The following is a 24,488-nucleotide window of genomic DNA, read 5'->3' on the forward strand; positions in this document are numbered from 1 at the left end:
GCCTCCTGAGTTTTGGTTTTGATTCAGCCTCCCTTTTAATCCCTTTCTTATGGCTGTCTTTAAATGTCAAAACTTTCCATGGTGATTCCTTGTTGGCATCCTGTCAGTGCATGTGTTGAGTGAACCACGGGAGACCAAAGTCTAGAGCATAACACTTGGAAGAGCTGGTTCTGCTCAGCTTTGGGGCAGAATAGAAAGCAGCATCACTAAAAGGTCACCCCTGACAACACCCTTTGTGAATTCTTCTGTAGGGCTGCTTCAGAAGGTATGTAGCGAATTTCAAAATTAAATCCAGATAGGGTAAATCAACTTGAGATGTTTTTTTCAAGTGATTTATGAAGGAGTGCTAGTCTCCGGGAATCTTGTTACAGTCCACTACTCTTAATTAGTGGACCAAACTCCTTCTCTGCATATTTTTTATTTTGCACCTTGCATTCCAATGTCAAGCTCATTTTTCAGCATTCCTTTTATGTGTGCAGTGTAATCTCACCAAGCAGTATTTTTCACAGAGGAACTCTGCAAATAACAGATTAATTCCATTTATTTCTTTCCATATTCAGTTAAAAGTGTATTGTAATGACATTTCCTACTCAGTATTTTAATATGATAATGATTAAAAGCAAATGACTGTTAGGAAGCTATTGCAAACCATTTTAGAGCTTTTATTCTCCTGTAAGCAGTGCTGCTTACAGCTTTCTCATTCAGATATATGTTCTTCCTGATTTCTCTATGGAAGGGATTTCTTAAATTTGTGTGTAGTCTCAAAAAAATACTGCATGTCAGTCTTGTGAATTTTTCTCTCTTTGTTAGGCTAAATAAATTCTGAATGAAGGGTTTGTAGCTCCATTTAAATGAACGGCTGCACCAGGGACCACTCAGCTCCTATCATACAGCGGGCTTTGTAATGCTTTCCAGTCTTTATCCTCGATATTGCTGAGCACGGAGCTTCCACCAGCTCCGTGGTGAGACGCTAATTTTTGCTGATAGGGAAGAAGTTTTTTTTTCTGATCAATAAAATCAGTGTGGCTTTAGTCACAGCAGTGCATAGACACTGTTTCACCCAGTACTAAAGTGCAGCCAACAGTGCAGAGCTGTGCTCTGGCTGCTCGGAAGCAGCTGTTTGCATCTGACTGGGGCAGCGGTTACGGCTCGGGCAAATAAGGATGCCTTCAGCTCACACTGCCAAGTATTTGCTGGTACCTTTAAACGCTTGTACCTTTGCCAGATTTAAAACGTTTGGATTGGTTTTCGAGTGTCTGCCTCAAGCAGAGTCATTTGGGAGACTTCAGTTGAAACAGCTGTCTGATCAGAGAATTACAATAAAGGAAACAGTACTGTTTTACCAGTGCTAGAAAATTTTGCAGTCATTTAGGGGATAAGATGAAGCATCTTAACACTGCATTTTCTACTTCTTTAACTTTCTTAATTTCCTCTCTTTCTAGTGGAATTCCGTAATTATGCAGAAACTTTTAAAACTTTCTTTTGTATTGAAAATCAGTTGACGCTTCCAAGAATTATAAAAATCTAAGGAAAATGGTTTGGGGTTTTTCTTTATTTATATGATTTTGAAATTACCAATTTGGGGCTAATCATCCATCTGGACAAATTGATGTAAGTTAGTTATTGCCTTCTGTAAAATCTGATATGCAAAACATGGGTGCAAAATTAATGGAATTGAAGAATACCACATGCGGTATAAACACAAATTGTAAAATAAATCAAATGACTTCCAAAAGCATTGGAGGAGAGCAAACACTTAAAAACATACCTGCATGGAACTTGGTCAAATGAAATGTCTAAAACTAGGAGGTGATTTTAATATGATACTTTAAGGTGAATAAAGATATTACATGAGATTTAGAGAAATTAAAAAACAAACAAACAAACAAACAAAAAACCCTTGGCCCTGAGTACTTTGAGAACGTGATCTGCATATGATTACACACTTTGCCATCTGGACTCTGTATTTTAATTTTTCATGCCCTTTGGAAGACTTCCAAGAAGATGTAAGGAACAGTTCTTATAAAAAACTGGGTGGGAAGCAGGCAAATAGATGAAATGCTGGAAGAATTTGATTATAATGCTAGAAAATAAAGAAGGTGTATGGATAGCAGCATTGGGAATTCCCTGCTTTGTACTTAAAAGGGAAAACAGGTTGATTCAATTTGCAAAGAATGGACATGATCCTACTGTCTGGAATGTCTTGTTTCAGCATCATCCCAGCTGAGCAGATAAGCTGGTCCTGCGGGAAATCAAATATGTTGCAATATCATAACTTCATTCTATGTGCTGGGACCAACAGATTCTCTAGCTGAGGTTAAACTTGAAAGAATGTAAAATAGAAAATATTTCAAATTTTTGTAGGTAGATTCAAAATTAAATGAAAAAAACATGAGGAATAGACTTCAAAGGGAAGATTCAATGAATAGAAGAGAGTAAAAACAGAGAAGAAAACTCAAGGCATTACAGAACTTTGGAATATAAAATTACCTCATTGTGAGGGGAGAGGAAAACATGTAATGCTAAGCAACCATAAATTACAGAAAGGATCCTGAAAACTATTAGAAACCGTGGAAGAAAGATAGGAGAAGGAAGGAATTAAGAAAATTGCACTACAAAGTGAGAAAAAGTTCAAGGGAACCCAAAGCCCCTCTACCTGGAGCATGAGGAAATTTCTGGAGAATAAAAGGGGGTTAGTCTTGTGAAAATCAAACCCAACAAAGTATGATACAAATAAAAAAAATGTTCTGGAAAAAGAGGTAAGAATACAGAACAGAGCTTTAAAATTTTACTTCTCATAAACTTGTGGACAGACACTCATAGAGAGGCGCTGATAATTCTGACTTAGAACCTAGAAAGTAAAGAGCATAAAAGAGGAGGGTGATACTGCTGATGAAATAGTTCAAAACAAAGTAGCTGAAACTTTGTAACCAATTACACACAGGACACTTTGAAGGAAAGCTTAAAAAAAAAAATCTTCATTTTAACAATTGTTAATGCCATAAACAGTGACTGACACCGAGCTATATGTTTGATAAACTAGGCCCTTAAATTCTTTTAAATTCTTGATGGAAAAGAAATCAGCACACTGAAGAAAGAAAGATAGAAGTCATCCTGTAATCAGTTATGTTCAGGAGACAGAATAAAGTAAGCAAACCTAAGCTTGAGATATTGTACATTGGTACGAATGGATTTCTCTCTGTGTTTCTTGGTTGACATTGAGAAGGTTTTAGATAAATTCCAACATGACAGACTGATGTGTATCCTCAGGGAAGATAATGTTGATGCAGCAGATCTCCAACAGATAAAAGTCCTGTAAAGGGAGCAGAGGGCAGCAATACAAGCAAGTTATGAAACACTGTGGTATTAAGAAATTAGGTGAGATAGATACCAGGATTCTGTTTTATGTGTACGACTACTCAGTTTGAAAGGCAGGAGGGAGAACAAGTTAAATATTGCTCAAGTGCCAAGGAGGTCATCCATGTTAACTGAGCTAATGTTAACATAAGATGTATTGATAGCCTTGTTTTTAATAGCTCTGACTACAGTGGTGTTTCAGAATATATTCACTGCCTACGGCAATACTTGTTGTAACTCAGGAACTACAACCAGCAGTAAATGCTCAAATAGCAGCAGACAACAATATTTCTAAGCACTTTTACCAGGGCAGCACCGTTCTGTCAGTGACACTTTTAGCCTGATACCCAGAGGATAAACCATGTTGATAGTGCTGCACCCTGGGGGTGCTTAAGTCATAGAAAGCAAGTGTGATGAAGTTTTAAAAGATAGTTTTCTTTAGAAAAAAGGTGTTCAGTAATTCTACATGTTTCTGCACTGTAGAAAGTTAATTCATTTGTCACCCAGGAGTGCAGAAATTATACATATCCAATATGGAAGTTGAGCACTTTGACTTGGAATATCTGGATTTTTGTGCTCTTGGAAAAGGCTGAACTTCATCTGCACGCTTTTACCCACAGTTGAAAAGGTGTGCAAAAGAACTGAACTCAGAAGGAGCACAGAGACATGAAATATTACCAGAAAAATCATGTTCTTCTGTGGACTTGCTGCTTAGCAAATGTCCAGTGTCCTAATTCCAGCAGGTGTACTGCAAAGTGAAACACAATGAAAACCAGACCACAATTTGAGACGAATGGATGCACAAAGTGGGCTTTTTGCAGCTCTTGTTATGAGGAATAGGGGGTTTAGAGAACAGTCTCCAAGTGGAAGACGCTGTTTGAAGATAAATAGCATTATATTTCTAAGTGACTGCTGCTTTTTTGCATTGCAGAAATCTTCTTTTATCTTGGCAGGGATTGATATAGATGCCTTCTCCACTGTTCATAGTTTTTCTAGAAAGCAACAGAACAACATCTTGTAATCTGTTTCTTTTATGTCTTCTTTTTCTGCCTGATGCACAGGATTGTCACCGTAAATCATTGTTTTACACCTGCTCTATCACCTCTTACCTTTCAGAAACTCCTTAGCATTTCCAGAATCAGCCAGACATCCCAACTTTTTTATGGAGCCATAATTTCTGCCCTGAAGTTCCACATTAGCTGCCAGATATGTGTAGTGTTTTCTCCATGGTGCTTTAAATATGCAGCAGATTAGGTGGGGGAAAGCATACAAAATTTCTCCCTGAGGGTTGTTTTATAATATTGATCTTTAACTGTGTCTGGTAAGACTCCTTGGAAAGGAACACTACATTGTCTACCTTGAAATCAAGTGTATCTGTGCTTTATGGACATGGTCATTAAATTTGGCAATCACAGAACATCTTCCACGAATGGAGGGAACTGTAGCTTTGAACTTTGTGCATTAGGAAGTCTACTCGCTGTGTAGGTTTGTTCTCTCCAGAGATAAAAACCAATATTTAAAGGGTGGCAGTTTCACCAATCAGTGTAGGCAGGCACTTGAGAACTAAACATAAATCAGAGAAACTGATACTCTTCCATGTCTTCCTAGTCTTGTAAGCTGGTTTATGAAATTACAGTGCTAAGATCACCTGCTGGGAATGGGACCTTGTGCTTTTCCTTATTCCAGGTGGTACAACTTGTTTTCATCAGCTTTCAGCCAAGACCTGGAATACAAGTTTGCCTATTTCAGCATTCTTTCTCTCCATCAAGCTGAAGGGATTCCTGCTTATAAACAAAGAAGAAAAAGCAGTTCAAAGAAGAGGGATTAAAGTAACGTAAAAGAACTGATATGTCCAGCTCACAGTGAGCACTGGCTTCTTTGGATATCCCTGACAGATGTCTTTATCTGTCTGGTTTCCTTAGCCAACTTTCTGACAGCTCGCTCTCTCTCTCCTCCCTCTCCATTCTACTTCTAAGCACTTTGACCTTTTCCAGACCTGAGGTTATCCTGTGATGTCTGTCAAACACTCAAGCCTTGACTTATTTTGGACTTCTCTAATTTCTTCCTGAAAAATGTCTGTGTAGTCCCCAGCATCTGCTTCTCAAAGTCCTAAAAAGATCATTACTGATCATAAAGTCAACCACTCATGAGAAAAGGAGGAAACAAAACTAGAAGCAAGTGATGAAGAAAGCTAAAACAATCTGCTATAAATGAGACCACAGAACTCCAAGCACTCATAGGTGAATAATGAGTCTAAATATTTCTGGAATTAAAATTATGGGCCAATTGCTAAAAGAAGTCCTAGCTCTAACTGCAAACTCGTAGTCAAGTTTTTGTAGATTAAATGAAACTGGCACTGTTGAACGTATAATTTATAGGAAAAAGATCACTTGGGTTGTGTTTCATCCTGTATCTGTTGTGAAATCCATTTGAAACTAAAGAGTTTTGCATTGATGTCAGTGTTACACAGGTTACTGTGCTGGGAATGGCAGATTTATTGAGGATGAGGGTGAATTTGGCGTGATGCTCCTGTAGGAGCTCAGCTAACTGGAACTGCAACAAAAATGTGCTCTGTAATTTGCAACTCCAGTAACAAGGAAGTTCTGTGTACAATAAGTGATTGCAAATCACCTCCTGTTTCCATTTAGGAATCAACTAATGTTAAATTATTATTCAAATATGTTTGAAACTACTTTTAGACTGTTTCATTTAGGCTCTTACAGCTGGTTTCAATGATAGCAATTCTCAGCAAGATGGTGTTTGTCAAAGCTAGACCAGAGAAGCAGTTTTTCATTAAAAACTTAATTGTTCAATTCATTTTGCACTTTGTAGAAGGTGAAAAGTTCTCACTGTGTGCACATTGAAAGGCTGAACTCACTGTTGTAGCTGGTACAGAATTGCCCAGGAATGACTGTCTGGTACATCAAGCAGCCTGGAGACCTGGGGTACATTCCTGACTGCTGGAACATCTTGCTGAATGGTCAAAAAGAAATTGCTTACCTGTTAGGTGTCTTTTCAGAAGAAAACATGTAAGTGGCATTGTGAGGGTTAAATATTGAGAAAGACTAAGATTGAAATGAATTTGGATACTATTGGCTAAGAATACATTATTTTTAATCATTCTTGCTGTAGGCTTGCAAGAAATAAATTTGCTGACAACTTCAGAGTTCTAAGTAAGCGTCTTCTGTCTTCATTACTTTAAGTCATGTCTACTGTCAGGCTTAATAGGAGTTACTTTATATATGAGTGCTCCCTTAGTTGTTTCCACTAAACTTTCCATTCTGTCATTACTCTTTGTGCTGTTGTTTTGCTATGGGAATGAATAATCAGAAAAGTTCCTCAAAGCATATCTCCACTTTCAAAACACACATTCAGGGGCCTCCAACTTTGTTCTAGTACAGCTATAAGATGAACAAAGTCTCCCATCACAATACTGGCAGCATTTGTTACAGAAATGTATTATTAGGATATTGTTAATGTGATGTTCATGATAAATGAAAAGTTACTCTGGTAATGCTTCATGTTCTGCTTACATTCCCAAAGAGTGCCATTAAAAATAAAGTCTCATTAAGCAGCTGTTCTAGAATGAGATGTTTTGACAGGACTTATTTTAAAGCAACTGGATTTGCTGCTTCCTTTTGCAAACCTCTAAATTTCTTCTTCAAGCTTTCAATTGGATATGAACAGTTGAGTCCAAAATTTTTTCTTCCACCTTACTTAAAATACTGGACAATTTAATGAGAATTTTTGTTTTGCAATTTGAGAATTAAAATACTTTTCTTTTTGTACATTCGTATAAATTGAAGTCTAAGTATAGAAGAGAAAAATTCTTTTTTTTTTTTTTGTTTTAATATTCAAAGTGCAGAAGTAATTTTCTTTGCTTCCTTTTTCTGTTGGCCATCCACTCCCCATTCCCCATTGATATCAAATATCAAATATTTGATATTTCTCTAGAAATACCAATTTTTATCTACCAGTTTTTGTACTGAGACCTTTTTGCCTAATAAATCAGTAAATTCTCCAAACAGCGCAGTGTCTTTTAGGTTTAAAAATCCACAACGAACAGCTACTCTGTTTTTTGAACACCACTGATTTAATTCTTTTGTTTGTTTTTTTGTTGTTTTCTACAAACTCGTAACTGTTAAGAAATATTTTCATTTGTGAGACTAACACTTGTGTTCCACCAACTGAACGTAACAGAAAGGTGTTATATTGCCCTCCATACAGACTGCCTTATAATGTGGTGTTCTGTCTATGCGAGAGGACAAGGAGCTTGAAACTGGGGCTCTATACTGTGCTGTGCAGGTGTGATTCATGTGTTGATAATACCTGTGAAAATGGCCAGGTCTGTCGGATAAACTGGACAGGAATTCTTGAGGTATATGAGATAATGGCTTCTCGGTTGATTATTTATTTTACTCTGAAGGTCTGAAGGCTGATGACACTGAAGTAACCAGGGAACCAAGTTTTATTCATACAGTATTCATAAAAAAACAGGAAAAGAAAGAAACATAATCTTCTATATTCCTGTAAAAACAAACAAACAAAATTTCAGATCCTGCACCTGCAAGCATGTGTTTGCAAGAAGGCAGGATATGGAAAAGGATCCTTCCTTAGGCCCCAGAAGCCAGCCAGTAAAGCTTCAGGTGGGGAACCAGGCCACCAGCTGTGGTCTCATGGAGGAAATGACAGCTTGAATTAAACATTAGTTGGAAAGCAGTAGCCAGATGACAGTGACCAGATTTCTGGTGATAATTAGTGTCCAGATATGTACAAGAATGACAAATGAGAGTCAGGAGAAGCTCTTGTTCTCTTCCAGTTTGTGAGCAAACCAGACAGTGTGTCCCGTTCTCAGATTACTATCTGAGCAAGATAATACCAGCATTTTCCCCACACACTGGCAGGAACTGGCAAGTTTTTATCTGTGTCTTTCTCATCAGGAATTTTCATCTTAATCTGTTCTCACTCTTTTCATAATTAGCAGACATTCACAATGTGTTTGGTAGAAGTGTTATTTTTTATTAGGTGCAAATATCTCTAATCCTGTCCACCCCTGTGTCAGACAGAAAGAGCTGGTCTTGCACTGGGTTTTCTACTAACCCAGCTAACCAAGCAACTAATGTTCTATATGAAAGGTGATCTAGTAGCTAGAGGAAAAAACACATACTACAAAAAAAAAAAAAAAGTAGAAAATAAGCTTCTTGCTTATTCTTACTCCTTTTGTTTATGAGTAAGTGACCTGTATTTCAAGACATTCTTGCTTTTATTTTTTGGCTCACATACAAAAGCTAGGCAAAACCTGAATAATTTACCACTTGTCTTCTTTGACCAAAGACTAAACCAACTTGCCATTGAACTGATTGACAACATTTTGAGCACTATGAGTATCTGGTACTCCACTGTGGTCTCTCCCCCAGGGGCTTTTAAAAACTCATATGATGTCTTTATTCTGTGCCATCGATGTGCTGATGCCAAAAAATCTTCCCTCCCTCCTGCAGTTTCAGTGTCAACATTTCAGAATAACTGCAGCATCTTTTGTGCTGTGGAGTTTAAAAAGCTTCTTGACCATAGTGGGTAGGAAAAATCACTGGGTGAATGCCACTTATTTCTCCAGTGCCCGGGCAGTAAGCACCCACAGCCTGTGCCACCCTCAGTGTTCCCCTGGTCCAAGGGATGTGGCTTTTGCCCTGCAGAGGCTGTGATGGAGGGGACATGCCATGGGGCAGACCAGCTTCTACCTCTGCTCCAAGCCAGTATGCCACACTGTTCGTGAAGCAAGGCTGGACTTCCCAGGTTTTAAGCTCTTCCTGATGGTTCTAACCCATCTAAAAAATCAGTCAGAGCAGAAGGCCCACAGAGGATCTCATAGGAGAGCCCTCAGCTCTAGCAGCTCCTAAGAGCAGGCAGGGAAGTCCACCAAATCAAATCAGGAATTCTTCCCTTCAACTTACTTGAGTAACAGGACTTTTGAACATCCAGCAAGGGATCTGTTTGCCGTATAAACACAATTGCTCTTTCTTTTTGATGAACGATTCAACTTCTCAGCTGAGAAAGCTGAGCTTGTTGTAAAAGTTCTTGTAAATCCCCTTACAGTCTGTGGTCAATTACTCTACAACAGATCTGGAGGTCTGGGATCACCTGCAGCAGAACCACCAGCAAACACAGTCTGAATTATGTCAATCTTTCTGGCAACATCCAAAGTTAGGGACACAGACATCTGGTCTTATAAAGTTGGTCATCAGAAGATACTACTGGATCATCCATGCTGGGTGTTGTAATTAGTGCACTGAAGTCTCAAAAGCCTTATAAAGTGAAGACACTGAAAGCTATTGGTAGTAAAGATTTAATGCCATGTTTAAGAAGAGCACATAGGGCTACTTTTTTAAGCTATGAGAACTTCCTGACATAGAATTCCCTTGTTTCTGTGATTATCTGTTGTCCATACTGCTGTTTGCTTTGACAGTGAAAATGTACTTGTCAGATACACTTTTATTTTAATCAGTTTGTGGCTATTTTCATTCTGAGAGTTTGATGCATTTGCCTGAAGTCCATGGCCTGTAATTTCCAAATACAATTAGTGTTCATCCCTGGGAGTGCTAGAATTTTAACTTCCCTAGAAAACTTCAGAGGTATTAGGTTTGCCACCTGAGTCTTCCTCCATATTTGGTCCAGCACATTCCTTTAATCTGTTAACCCATATCATACACTGGCATTCATCATAAAAAAGAGATCTGACCCTGTAAACTGACTAGCTCTGCACTAAAAATCTTCTGTCATTGGGAGCCAAGAGTATTCAGTGGCCCTCCAGAATTTCATAATCTTTCTTTTCTATGATCAAAACTAAACACTTGCTGGCTGTTGTTCCACTGTCCACCTTTTAAGGATCTTGGGTCTGGATGGCCAATGGAATGGAGTGAGCTGAGAAAAGGACTCAGTGCACAACTAACTGCCCAGAGCTTAAAGCCAGTTTGTTTTGGGTTATTTCAGATGTATCTCATTTGACTTGATTTGGAAAAAGAGGCTTTGAGCCTGAGCATTACAGATTTTACATGGGGTCTAGTTTGCCCATGGAAATTTTAAGGGATCCGGAAACTGGATGAACATACTCCTGTTGTTCACAGGAGGTGGTGAGGGATACCCTGAGGGAGTTGGAACCCTGACTCTTGACAGTCCAATTGACATAATAATGAAGCACTGTTCAAACTGAGCTCAAAGCCCTCATTTTCAAACCTCTTCTGTTCCATTGCATCTGCAGGTTGCAAGTGTTTAATGCTGGAGCTGTTGGCAGGTATGACTGCTTAAACCTCGACTCCAGTTCATGACTAATGCTCAGCAGTGCCATAAAAAAGCTTCTGCTGGAGTCTCTAGGTATCACCAATGTACGAGCATTTCCCTTGAAATGTGGATGTTCAGTGGAAGAGGTGCCACTCCTTTTTAGTACCAAGGAAGTATCCTACACAAAGAGTGATGCTCTTGTTTTGGGGTTTTAAAAAATACATCTCCATTTGCAAACAGACTGACAGCTCCACATCTGGGTTGTCTCCCCAGTGTATTACTTTTAATCTGCTTGGAGATGTGTCATTCCTGAGCTGATCCACATTGCTGGGACACCGGCTTTGAGGGATTTTTGATTTAGAAGACTGTTTTGGCTCTCAGTGATATTAAGAGGTTAGGGATGATGTAGCAGGTACATTGCTGGAGGGAAAAATTAGTTTCCCTGAGTGTTGCTCTTTGTGATAAAGTGTGCTCTACTTGCTCATTGCTAGAAAGGTACTGGGTGTGTACTCATCTCTTGAACATGGCTGTAGCTTGGCAAAGTTCAATAGCAAAGAAACTTGAATTGCTGTCTTCCTTTGTTCTTATGCCCTAAGTGTAGGTAATAAAAATATACCAGGTTTCCTTATGGTAGTCCAGAATCATGGATTTTACTGATCACTTTCTTCTTTAATAGATGAATGATCCAGAAAAAAGGTGCTTTCCTACTATTTCAGTCTGACACCCTTGTCCTAGACGTAAGGAAATTGTTTTCAGTCTTGAGTTGACTTCCCAGTAAAGTACTCCTCTTTCTTGCGGGCCCAGAGACTTTGGAAAGTATGCAGAGCATTGAGGATGAGAATTTTTATGTGAATTACTTGCTCTGATTTCAAGTTATTATTAAGCCTTGCCAGTGAAAATGCAAACAAAATCATGTCTCCAGGGGATGGGGAATAGACATTGCTGCACATTGTAATCAACCTCTCTTGAAGATTCATTTAATATCTTGTGTATTTTTTTATGAAATGCATTATTCATGTAACAAGATTCACAGAGAGAAGCAGCTAAATCGTAATTTCTGGGAAGATTCTTCTTCCAAGAGATGTCATTTTCATTATTTAAATCAATGCAGTAGGTCTTGCCTGCATGAGGGAGGCATGAAGTGAAGGGGCAGCCTGTAGATGGGGCACTGAGCCAGTCAGCTACTGCCCCTGAAGGGAAATAAAACAAGCCATCCAGTAATTTAAGCCCCTTTTGGGTCAGTATGTAGCCATTTGAAACATCATTACGCTTTGTAAGGTTTTTTTCCTCTGTTTTAGAAGCACTTAAGAAAACAGTAATCAACCAACACTTACAGCTTGGAAAAGTTTCCTCTCTTATAAAAATACTGCTTGTGAGCTGCTCTCCCCACTGCTGTTTTCTAGAGTGCTCCTTCAGCTCTGCATTGAGTCCATCAGCCTGAGCATGTGAGATTACACTGGTTTTCTTTTTGGGGCCTGCAATAAAAGTCCCACATGTTTATATTGCAATTCCCTCTTATTTACCTAACCTTAAGTAAACCACTGTACTTAATTAACACAGGCTCAATCTCTGTTTTATTTAGGACCTCACTCCAGCAGTGGTCCCACTGAGATCAGTGGAGCTGTTCAGAAATAACAAAACACAAATACCACCAGTAGAGTTTAAGCCCAGCTTAATAACATTACAGTGATACAGACTGTCTATGCTTAAGCAACACTAGGTGCTTGAGCATCTCTTGCGACGCTGCTGATGGCAAACTTATTTTTAACAGTTAGTGTTTAGTAATTTAATTAGTGCATATAACCATTTAATTATGTTAATGAAACAAAAAATAGGATGTTACAGATGAATTTGAGATGCCTTATAAGGAAAGTGATTCTCCTTATTTTGATTGTCTCCCTCCAACCCCATGTAGCCATCTGATGGGTATGTGCCCCCTTTTGTCTTCCTCTCTCCTTCCTCTTCCCACAGAGGACTGGAAGCTTACCAGATCCCATCTCTCAGGCCTTTAAACAAGCAGGTGACATCAAAGCTTGCTGGTGTCAGTGAGAGCCAAAAGTGACCCCCTGACATGTGTTGCTATGCAGGAGGCATGTGCATCCATCTGCTAGTGCAGATGGACACCGGGACTCCCTGGGCAGTTGTCTGGTACCACTGAGACAAACCCAAAACTTCAGGGAGCCTAAAGGGAGCCTGAAGTGCGCCCAGTGCATTTTGACACACTGAAGCTTACCCAGCAGTGGGTTACTGTCTTTAATTAATCAAATTAAAGACATTTTGGTAATGTTTTCCTCCTTTTCTCTTTATTTGTTTGCCTAAGTTTGTCCACTACCTCCAATGGTGAGTCATGGAGACTACATCTGCCACCCGCGGCCTTGCGAGCGTTACAACCATGGGACAGTGGTGGAGTTTTACTGTGATCCTGGTTACACCCTCACCAACGACTACAAGTACATCACCTGCCAGTACGGAGAGTGGTTCCCTTCCTACCAAGTATACTGTGCCAAAACAGGTAAGGGATTTATAGTCTTACAATCCAATCTTCTTAGAGTCCTCCTTTTTGGAGCGAACTTATAGGTCTGTAACACCTGGTGAACTTCGTCTATTTCATGGTTAAGTGATGAACGTTGATTTTAAGGCGCTGTTAAATGTAACACATTTCCAAGATGCTGAATGATCCTGAACCATTTTGAGTATTACCTCTTCAGGTGTATTTTTAAAGCATCTGGATATCTTTATATGTATGTAAGCTAAGGTCATTACTGCATGTATTAAAAAACAGTCAAGGAGAAAAAGCAAGATAGATACAGCCCCTGTGACAGCTTAATGTTAAGGTCGCTTTTGGTATATGGCATTGGGTTTATGTGTGTTTTTACAACATGCATATAAAAAATGTCTTGTGCTACCTGGCACTTCTGAGTATTGCTGTAGTATTCATACAAAATAACAATGGTAATAATCAAGCACAACTCTTGTACTGTCTTTTTGTTACAGAACAAACCTGGCCAAATACACAGGAGACCCTCCTGACTACATGGAAAATAGTGGCGTTTACTGCTACCAGCGTTTTATTAGTACTGCTACTGGTTATTTTAGCCAGGATGTTCCAGACCAAATTTAAGACACATTTCCTTCCACGGTTTGTACTGTTTTCTTTTTTATTTTTGAAGATTGATGGCCTTGATTCAGTTTTCATATTCAGTACTCTTTGCTGAAGAGATGGAGAAGCTCACAAGCCTTGCAGATACTTTCTTCTGCTCTGAGCAGAAGCCTCTGAATCACTGGTGTGGAAGGACACCCCCAAAAACCTACAGTAGTCCTTTCTGCAACTAAGATAAAAGGCAAAGTTTGCCAGGTTCACTTTCAGAGTAATTACAGCTCTGCTACTGAGAATTGCTGCTTCTGCATGTAAAAATAGCTGACAATATTTTTAAATACTCATTTTCAGGTGCTGGGGGAATTAATTTTTTAACTACTGTAGACTTAGTAATGTAAGTTTTAAGAAAGCATTTCTTTTTTCTCTATGGACAAATTTATATTAAAAGTTTGCTTTACCTTCATTAGTATTATTTTCATCATGATTCATAAATATCTCCTGCATCTTCCTTTATTTCCATAAAATACCATGCAGCTATATGAGCATTGGTCATTGATTCACATAGTACTCCTCATGAGACAGGTAGGTATTACTGCCTTACATCTGGAAAAACAAAGGCGGACATGCTGAGTTTTAGGCAAAGCTAGAACTATATTGGGGGTTGGACGTGTTTCTCATTTTCAGTCTGTTCAGATCGCTGTGGACCTTGACTTCTCTCCTATGCTTGCTTTTCCTCATGTTTTTATTTTACCACAAGCAGATGTGAGAACTGAAAAAGCTGTATGTCAGTAAATATGTCCCCATGCTAACGCAGCAGAAAGGACTTTGTGTTCTTAATGTTAGATATATGCAGGTTGTATAAGCAGTGTGTAAATTTATATACATAGAAGTATTAATGTATAGGGAGCAATATACAAATACCTGTGCATACACCTATATCACAAGGAAGATCTTTGGGGTGATGGGCTGCACTATTGGATAGGTCTATAGACTGTACTTACAGAGCTTATGGAAAGGCTTTCTGTTCTGTCCTCTTCAGATATTTTCATGACTTAGAGGTACCTGGGACCAATTCCCTCCTGCCAGGACTATACTGTGATTTAACTGGCTACTAAACAGATACTTCAGAGTTTAACAGACCTTCCCAATTAATAGAAATGTTTTACTTAAAAAAGAATACAGCTTAATACTGGTTAAGGAAAGGAAGCCTCCATCCTTTGAAAGGAAGACCTGAGGGAGGCTACAAATCTGGCCACCAAAGCCCTGTCATCCAGCAGTAGTTATCTCAGTGCCTGTTTACATGGGATGGAAACACTTCTGTGCTCTAGCACATATCTTTCCAGGGTGTTCAGACACTTTTGGCTGGTGAACTACATCTGTGATCCTATATCCATGATATCTACTGTGCACAGCACAGCAAATTGTGCTCCTTATCTCTTCCAAGCACCTGTTTTCCTCCCTTCTTGAAATTGTCCTTCACATTACTAGTTTCATTTTTCCGCTTGTAACAGATTTCACCTGTCAATCTGAACAGAGTTTTGCAAACCCGTGAGGCAAACATTTATGTAAATGTTAATGACCCTGTAACTTCATTTTGCACGACTAGAAAGCGCTGTGTTTACAGAAGTACAGCATTTGTTCCGAGGTGCTTCTGACATGCTCCTTCTCTCTGTGATAACTCATCTGTGTTTGACGTAGAGGCAACCAGGAGGGCTCCATGGGTGACCCTGACTTCGTGGTGGTGGATGGCATTCCTGTCATGCTGCCCTCCTACGATGAAGCTGTAAGCAGTGGTTTGAATGCTCTGGCACCCGGATACTCAGCCACCACAGACCAGGGGCATGTTTTGCAGACAGAAGAACAGAATCCTCCCGCTTACCCTGGCCCCAGGATTACAGACATGCTGCCTAGCGAATTTGAGACCTGTGACAGTAGGTCGGGTTCCTCTGAACTGCTCCAAAGTTTATATCCATCCCTGACGTGCCAAGCGGCAGCGCTTCCCGATTCAGATCGAACTGACTTGTCCCGTAGCACTGACGGGGAGGCTGCATCCATGAGTCAGCGGATCGATATTACCGATGGTGAGTCTTGAGTAGGTGCAATAGGTGAGTCCATAAACAGGAGACATCATTTGTTTGTGCTGGAAGAGAAGGAATTCACCTAGCTGACTTGCTCACACTTTCTCCATGCTTTTGTTCACCTCTTAATTTGGACATTTTTTTAAAATCATACAACTCCGAGGTCATAGGGCTTTGTGTCTGTGGTATGTCCTTGCTAGCTCTAGTGCATGTGATTTGAATCCCAGGCCAGAAGGTTTCTGTCCAGACCCCAGTCTCATCAACAGGGATGTCAGGAAGCACCTGTGTTCAGCAGCAAACCCAACCATCATCTTGCCTGTGCTGATCTGTTCATCTTCTCCTCAACTCCTATACTCACAAATCTCTCACACGCCGTGGCTTTGACAGCAAAGAACAGGTTTTTCTCCTTGAAAGAGAAAATAAATCATGTTTTCATACTGGGTCAAAATTAGCTGCCTTTATTATCAAACTCCCTGTGTCTGTGCACTGAGCACAGGGTTCCTTCCATCTGAGACACGAGGGCATTACGTCATGGACGTGGAACTCACAGCATAAGGGGAATGTACCCACAGGACCATGTGTGAGGAGGGAGCTTGCCATGTGTTACTGTCTGCATTTAAATCGAACATGGGCATGCACTGATACCATTTCACTGAGTTCTGATGGTGTGCTGCTCAGACTGTTGAGGAAATTAGATAGATTTCCTTGGAGAAAGAGAAGCTCATATCTTTCCACAAGTCACTGAGCTGAAGCCCAGCATCCTAAATTCAGTGTGGGTGAAGACCTGGGTGGAGGAAGTCTTCCTGCTTCGTAGGGATTAGATTAATTTTAGTGATATCAGAAGGGGAAGAGGACAGTTAGGAGAGGAAGTAATTATGATAATGTCAGTAAAAGTAGTCCCTGCCTACTCTGAATACTGTTTCAGTGATTATTGTAGTAGCAAGGATGTTTGCATTTAGGTTTTTGTGGGCCTAACTTGTTTGAGGAAATCTGGGTAGTTTAAGTAAGCTAATTTTCATATAGGTGTCAGAGCATGAGCAGTCTAGAATTGGCAGTACCTCATGTCTTGTTCAGATATTTGCAATGTCCATTTCTGGTTTTGTAGAATTGCTGACAGTAATACCCTGCAAAAGCATAAAGGGAAATTACAGTCATTGCTATTTCTTTGTTTCCCCTAGAGATTCCTTTGATGGAAGAAGACCCTTAGCCTGCACCGAGTTGTGTCTTCATCGCATTGCACTCTTGGGTGACAAGAAATCATGAGGATTTAGAGACAGAAAAGACTTATCTGTGGATTTGGGAGGGTATTTTCCTACTTATCAATCTTCCATGTGATGATGTTACGAGATTGGGAGTATGTCTTAATCCACAGCAGGGATAACAGCATCAGCATTTGGAACGGCAGCAGTTTTATGAATGAATCCTGGGGATTTGATGAGAGCAGATGTAGAAAAAGAACTGTGGCTTTTTAGAAATAAAATGTATATCTGCATTGCAGAAAGTCATATGGTTCTGTAAGAAATGCTATTGGATTTTGATACTAACTGCCTCACAAAAGCATGTCAAAATATGTAAATTTGCTTATAAAGACTGCTTTAAATGATGAATGGACCTCTAGTTTATGAAGAATCCTTTCAAGTTTTAAAAAAATACCAGTACTGAAACACACACAAAAAAGAGGAAGGATCCTCTTTGGCTTTCCTATGATAACCAGGAAGCTTTTGATTTAGTTGTTGGTGATTTTGGTTCAGACCGTGTCTGCAGAAAATATAACAGAAATGATGGGATTCATATATACTTTGATGTATGATAGCAATTATATATAAAAATATATATATATATTTAAAAACTCTTAAAGAGAAAGAAAAGGAAAGACTCCCAGGTCACACAATGATCTGGAGATTTTTTTTAAAGATAAGGCAGAATTTATATCATAGACAATATTCAAGGTAAAGTATCAATATTTGTATTTATGCAAGACTTCTGTGATTACATTGCATTTGATAAATCCTGCTATAAAAAGAGAGATCTAGAAGATGTTAAAAATATGAGCTATGTGCTTAAGAAATGTTGAACCATCCTGCATTAACCTTTTTTAAGCTCTTAAATATATATATATACATTTATAAATATATATATATACACACACTGGAGTAATCTACAGTCATAGCCCAGAGCACTGCCTTGTCCCTATACTTTGTGGTAGTGTTCTGAGCCATTATTGTAGAATACTTAAAAAAAAAAAAAAATAAAATTCAGTTTCGGTTCTTTTGACTTATTGGACTGTTGTGACATTGGCCTCCTTTTCCCTTCCTCACTTCTTTTACCAGCTCCTACCTGAAGGCAGAGAAGGCAGCGAAACACCTGCTCTGGTGCATTTTCACTTATATCCCTTATCCAGCTGCAAATGGAGAAAGTGGTTTTGGTTAAGCAGAGCACACGAAATGGGTGCAGCAGGGGCACAGCTTCTGTAGGTGCAACGTGGCTTTTCTCTCCTCTGCGTGCTGTGCCAAGCATTGTGCCAAAGCCTGCATGGTTCACCTTTGTGGTGCTACAGGCTATTCCTTCTTTTTCAGGAGAATTCTTGGCTGTTTCATGCACTGAAATCCAAGCAGATTTTCTCGTCTTATTTTTGGTCTTGAGCGAATGAAACATACATTGAACTGGTGGTGTTTGAAGGAGTAACTTGCCGTGTGTTAATGACAGAGATTGCCATCATGTGGGCTGGGCTGATCCGAACCAAAGGGAAAAATAAGACTGAGTTTTGATTTTATGTACAAAGTAAATTAATAGTATCTCTATTGCCCTAAATAGAGGATCACTACAAGTTGCTCTGTTATTTTTCATGAATGTTTAATGATTTATTTGTATTGTGGTAACATCTAGTGGCCCCACTCATGAGTCAGGCTCGTAGATTTATAGATGTGCTGCAACCATTCCAGAGAGTGTTTCTTAGTAACCTGTCAGCAATTGCATATGACTGCAAGAAGCAGAAGGAGACAAAAAAACTGTATGGTGCAGAAGCAATTATTAGAATAATGCCAATTATTCTGTGGTAAGATGGATGAGAACATAGTAATTGGTATTGAAAGATAAGATGTACTCCACATTATCCTCCATTCCTGCTTGCACAAGATTTGCAAATTTTTCTGCTGAATTTTCTCAACTGCATCTTCAGATTGATCCCAGAGACACATTTGTCAGGTCTTAGTACTTTTTTAGCTACCCCTTTCTTTTTAGGCCCCATGCTTTCCAGAGGTGTTTGCACGACCAACTGATGTTTAGGATTGTCACTCCAGCAAATAAGACAGGAGTGCTGTGATACCAACCTTGAACTGAAGCACGTCTCAAACCTACAATCAGTTAAGTGATTTCTGTTTCACAGTGTCATTGAAAAGTATTGAATTTGCGTTAGATGCCTTATAAAATATTATGAAACCAGTCTTTGCTAGTCTTTTAACAGCTTGTGAAATTTCATTCCTTATTAAATTTTTGGACTTCCATTTATTAATTTCTCTTATGAAGGCTTCTGATTAGTGTTTGGAGCTCTGCGGTTTTATGGATTTACGCCGCTGTGTGTATTGTATTGCAGTCATTTTGTTAAGGGAGCCAGACATGGTAACTTAAGAAATGTAAATTTATGACTTATTAGACCATTTGTATTTTAAAAAGCAAAGAACTGCAAATACTCTAGAAAACATGGATGTATTAATATTGTTTGATAGCCCTTTGCTAGCACTGTACTAAATACAGATTTTAAAGGTAATAGAGTTTTTACCATTTTTTGCTTCTGATTTATGAGACTTCCAGAGAGGCTGTTTCGGGGGGATTACTTGTGTGGTTAAGTTTGGGAGTTTTATGTGCTTGCATGTTTGGGAAAAACAGAGGACTGTGTCTGATGCTAATATTTTTTTTTTTCACACAGGGCTTGAATTCTCATGAGAGGACTGCCCATCCCTGGATCTGCACCCATGCCCCCACCCACAAGCAGGTGTCCTGGGCTAAGGGCTGTCCCTAGGTGCCCCCCCAGTCTTTGCAGCAACCTGGCCACCCTACCAGCCTGGAAAACTCCGCAACCCCCTGGCTTAAGACCTCAGGTCAACCTCGAGCTCTCCCTGAACCCTCAGCAGCCAAACCTTCAGGAGGGAGGATGCTTTTAGGGCCTTGAGAGACTACAGAGCTGGTAAGATCATGACAGGATGTTTGCCATGTAAATGAAACTAGACAGGAGGATGAGCATGTCTTATGCAGATTAAGCTGTTTTCCCTTGAGTTATCTGGATGTGAATTAAAACAGACCCTGGAAAACCCTTGTTGGTGAGGGGAGAAGCAGCATGTTAGTGAGGATGGACAACTCGTGTGCCTTCAGCAGAGAGAGCAAAGGGTACGTACTGAGAACTGCAGGAAAGAGAAACAAGAACTGGCTTCACCCTGCCAATATTTCTAAAAATGAAAAAAAGAGGAGTGTGTCAGCCTTCAGCACTGACTTATGAATGAGGGCTTGACCTGCAGAGCGCTGGATGAAGGGTGGAGATCCAAGGTCTCACAGGAGCTCTGCAGGGAGTGAATCATAACCTGAGCATGAGTCAACAGGACTTGGCTGTTGTGAAAATGTTAAATGTCACTATGAGGATGTTTACACAGAACTGTAACTTATAAAATGCATGAAGCAATCCTTCAGCTGCACTCAGCACTAGTAGGGCCTCAGCTAGAGCAATGTGTCAAATGTTGAACAATTTTTTTCCTCTTCAAGGAAAATGTGGAGTAGCTGGAGGGCAACCAGGCAGAGAGAACTGGAAGACCCTGGCCTGTCCTCACAGGTCATAAATCATGTGTTCAGTGTGAATAACAGAAGGGAACATAAAAATTTAGTTTTCTGTAGTAAGCATATTTTGCAAAGAAGAAGGATTTTATCCATATAAGCAGGTCAAGAATAATAGGCTTAATTGAAGCTTTAGAGAATTAGGTTAGATATTAGGAAAAACACTCTAGTCACAGGGATGGTTACAAGGAGGGAGAGGAATCTGTAAAAAACCCTCTGAGAGGTTTTTTTTAGACTGTTCTAAATAAAAACAGGCCAAGAAAACATTGGGGTGAAATGAGCTTTGGGGGCCCTTCCCATTCTGTTTCTGCATGATTCCCAGCTTGTGAGAGCTAAACTTGGCTGATGCACAGTTTTGCCCACAGACTAATTCCACACTGATAGTACTGGACAGACTGGTCAATACTCCTCAAAATCACAGCCAGAAATACTCTCTATTCCATCAACAGAAGCTTTAGTGTAGTGTGGGCTGAACTACAGTAAAATCCTGTGAATTAAACCCTGTTGCGTTGTTGAAGTGACACTGATTTCAGAATTCTGTTTTGTGACAAATCTAAACTTGGGATTTTCTGGTCTTCATGTCTGTCTGAGGCAGCCCTTCTAATACTCCCTGTGCATTAGGTGAAGTAAATCCTCTCTTGGCAATTATCTGAAGACACCTATTGAGCTCAATGAGAAACAGCAGCTCAGGCAGTGGAGCGTGGAGACCATCGTCATGTTTATGCAAAACTTGCTTCACATCCCCAGAAGCTGTTTGTTCCTCCCTGTGCTGCGCTGCGGATGGTAGCACAGCTTAGCACGTCAGCTGTCAGAGAAAGAGTAGGACAGATGAGAGAAGCACATCTCAAGCTCCTGTTCTTGATCTCCCACGGATGCCCGGGGGGGCAGAAGGAATTAGAAAGCAAGGAAAGCAAGTAAATGTCTGCCCCAAACCCAGGCAGATGTCCCATTGCCAAGGGCGTGTCCAGTCCCCTCAACATGGTTCCCAAAGGAACTGGAGAGGAGGCACTATGGTGGAGGGAAGACAGGCCCTGCTTCGCCTGTCACTCTCTGATGCCATGGTGTGCAGCCAGAATAGACAGACAAATCCTTCTCTCCCTGAATAATGTATATAATTTACTTCATGCAATATATGTTTCTCTCCTCACTACCATTATACAGTAGCCTACAGTCCACTCTTTCAGCCCTACATTTTCCAGGACAGGAAGATAGGTTATTTAACAATAACAGAAAGGGCATTAGCCTGAGATTGAATTACTTCCTGTTCGGGTGCCAGAGCACACTTTTAATAATTCACATAGACCCCATAAAGATGGAATTCTTGAGGCACCTTTCCTCAGCAAGGCAAAGGAACTATCCTACAGGCCAGGGGAAGCTGCTACATGGGGGCGTTTTATAACCTAGGAAGACTGGATTCACCTGATAAAACATATTAAAGAAAAACTTGGAGAAGGAAGAAAAGACATTTAAATTTGAATGAAGTTCAGGGGACATGGATAAGTTCCCCATGTTCCACAGTCAGGACAGAGGGAGCTGTTTGTTTAATACAAATTCAAAAGAAAGTCAAGAGGCAGAGAGGGAAGACAAGGTTCTTGGTTTGGTGGTCCAGCATCTCCTTTCTCTCACCTCTGCATTTGTGTCATCAGACTGGTTCTGCTTGCAGTAAGGGCCTTGATTTTGGTTTGGATCCATTTTTTCCATTTTAATGTGTTTGCTGTTGTTTCTCCTCTGCTTATCCTTCTACTCTCTTTCTCGTGGGTTTTTTTTGGTAACTAATACTGTTCCAGTTTCATCCTGTCACCTCAGTCATGCTGGGAAGGAAAACAAGTTGCTTAATTGCAGTGCAGTACCCAGCAGGACATGTCCCCTCCCTCCTAAGAGGTTGCTCTTATTTGCCTTGCTCATTTGTGTTCTCAGCAAGAGAGGACAAGAAGGGACACGGAGCTCCTCACTCTGCTGACAAATGGTCCATGAAAATGGTTAGAGTGGAGCACTGAGGGGAGCCCACACTGCTCCATGTGTGGTGTGTCTATATGCTTCGGTCCCAAGACTATCAGCTTACCATCATTCATTGTCCCAGTATTCACAGGTGCACACAAATGCTCCTGGAAAAACCTTGTAGTCAAGGCTTTTAAGAATTGACTTATATTTTAGGGTGTTTCAAGGTAAGACTTTTTAAAGACCCCCTCCTTTCTGAAGCTGGTGAGCTCACAGCTTCAGAAAATTGGCACTGACACGGTCCAGTTAGGGAGCACAGGGTGCCCAGCAGGTCACTTCATCTGTCTGCTTCCTGGTGTTCCAGTATGAATTTCTTGTTCCCCGGATAACTGCTTGAACTAAAGAGTTGCCAGTTGCTGAGCTGTCAGGTTCACATATTTTCCTTTTTTTTTTTAACCTAATGAGGCTAAATTTATTTTTAACGTTCCTTATTACCATCCACTTCTGACTTCCATCCATCTACTGCTGAGCACAGGCTGCTCTTGCCAAAGCAAGTGTCTTTGAGCAGCTCTCTCAGCCCCTGGAAGTGTACTGCCCTGCGGGGGGATCGCATTTGCCACCGTTGTCCCTTCTATTAATTCCATGGCAGCACACGCTGTTCGCCTGCCTTCTTCAGTGCTCTCGTGTTAATAACTGTGCAACCAGTTGTTATTTCGTTCATAACCATTACCATAGCTGCCTGTTGTTAATAATTCAGGGTTAATTACTTACTAAAAAAGTTTAGCAGAACAATTTAGCTTCGCTTAGCTTGTTCACTGAGGAAGACTATAAATGTCTGCAGTCTATCACTGATAGAGCCATTACTGGAGCTGGGTATAATTGGCTTTTACTGAAGTGCTGCAGCAAAAATGAATGTTAGTCCAATGGGCAGTGTCAGCTGCCTGCTTGTACACCTCCTGTTGGGTTTTCCATTGGATTTTGGGCAACTGCTTAGGAGGAGAACTACCACAGTAACTTACCAGGTTTACTTACACCTACATTCATATTGCAGCACTGTGCAGTGTAGACCAAGCTATAGGCTGAAGCCTGAAATTAAAAAAGATATCATGACAGCTGTGAAGAGTCCAGCATTTCAGTTAGGCTCAGGGTGCTGGGCTGATCTGTCACAAATACATCTTGGTGGAGATAAATATACCTATAAGATGTAGGTGATGATGTTCTCTCTAGTTTATGAAAAAAGTGGGGGGAAAATTTCCAAAAAGCACCATCATTAAAGGTAGTGATGCCTCTTCACTCAGTTTTCTCTGGTCTGACAGTCTCCTGTTCCCTGAAATTTTGAATCTAGGAGCTGTTACAGACAAAAGGCTCCGGATATGTGCGCTGCTCTCAGTTTCCAGTGAAATGGATGGGAACTGGGACCCCTTTCAACAATGAGCTCTTTCTAACTATGCAGTCTGAAGTCCCCATCTCCTGATTCCCAGAAGCAGAAGAAAGGCCATGTGCTCCCATTGAAGAAAGGGAAGGGTTTAGCATTACACTCCTTTAGAGCAAAACTGGACTCTGGACTCTGGAAACTCCACCCAGACTTCTGATTTTACTCGCATTGCATTATTTGTAGTGACTCAAGGCTGACTGGGTGCATTGTAGTACTCTGCATTCATTTAAGCCTTCACAACACAGGGCTCTGCCTTTGGCTGCTCTAGGCACTGACAAGCAAGCAAGCCAGTTCCCTCAGGCATTTTTTAAATCCAGCACGGTGCTGTCTTCATCTTTGGATGCCTAAATATCCTAAAAATGCCTACATATCTTCATAATTAATTATGATCAAGAAAGTGATTAATTGTTCCCTGACCTTCAGTTTCCGCATTGGAACTGTGTCACCAAACCATATTTCATGTCACTAGGAGACAGTAAGCATAAAT

The 24,488-nt window shown here is 40.2% G+C and overlaps 1 protein-coding gene across 1 annotated transcript in view; it reads left to right on the forward strand.

Moving 5' to 3' along the window:
* Window positions 1-18,085, forward strand: part of SUSD4 (sushi domain containing 4) — a 32,191-nt gene extending 14,106 nt beyond the window's left edge. Inside the window, exons 5-8 of the mRNA XM_027911446.1 lie at window positions 12,953-13,144; window positions 13,627-13,771; window positions 15,428-15,810; window positions 16,986-18,085. Of these exons, the coding sequence (XP_027767247.1) occupies window positions 12,953-13,144; window positions 13,627-13,771; window positions 15,428-15,810; window positions 16,986-17,014 (749 nt within the window). The 3' untranslated portion in view covers window positions 17,015-18,085. The remainder of the gene's footprint in view (window positions 1-12,952; window positions 13,145-13,626; window positions 13,772-15,427; window positions 15,811-16,985) is intronic.
* Window positions 18,086-24,488: the final 6,403 nt, after the last annotated feature.

Source organism: Empidonax traillii, unplaced genomic scaffold (genome assembly GCF_003031625.1).
Source record: "Empidonax traillii isolate 1590-97213 ecotype Southwest subspecies unplaced genomic scaffold, ASM303162v1 scaffold31:size1920502, whole genome shotgun sequence".
Classification (NCBI taxonomy): domain Eukaryota; kingdom Metazoa; phylum Chordata; class Aves; order Passeriformes; family Tyrannidae; genus Empidonax; species Empidonax traillii.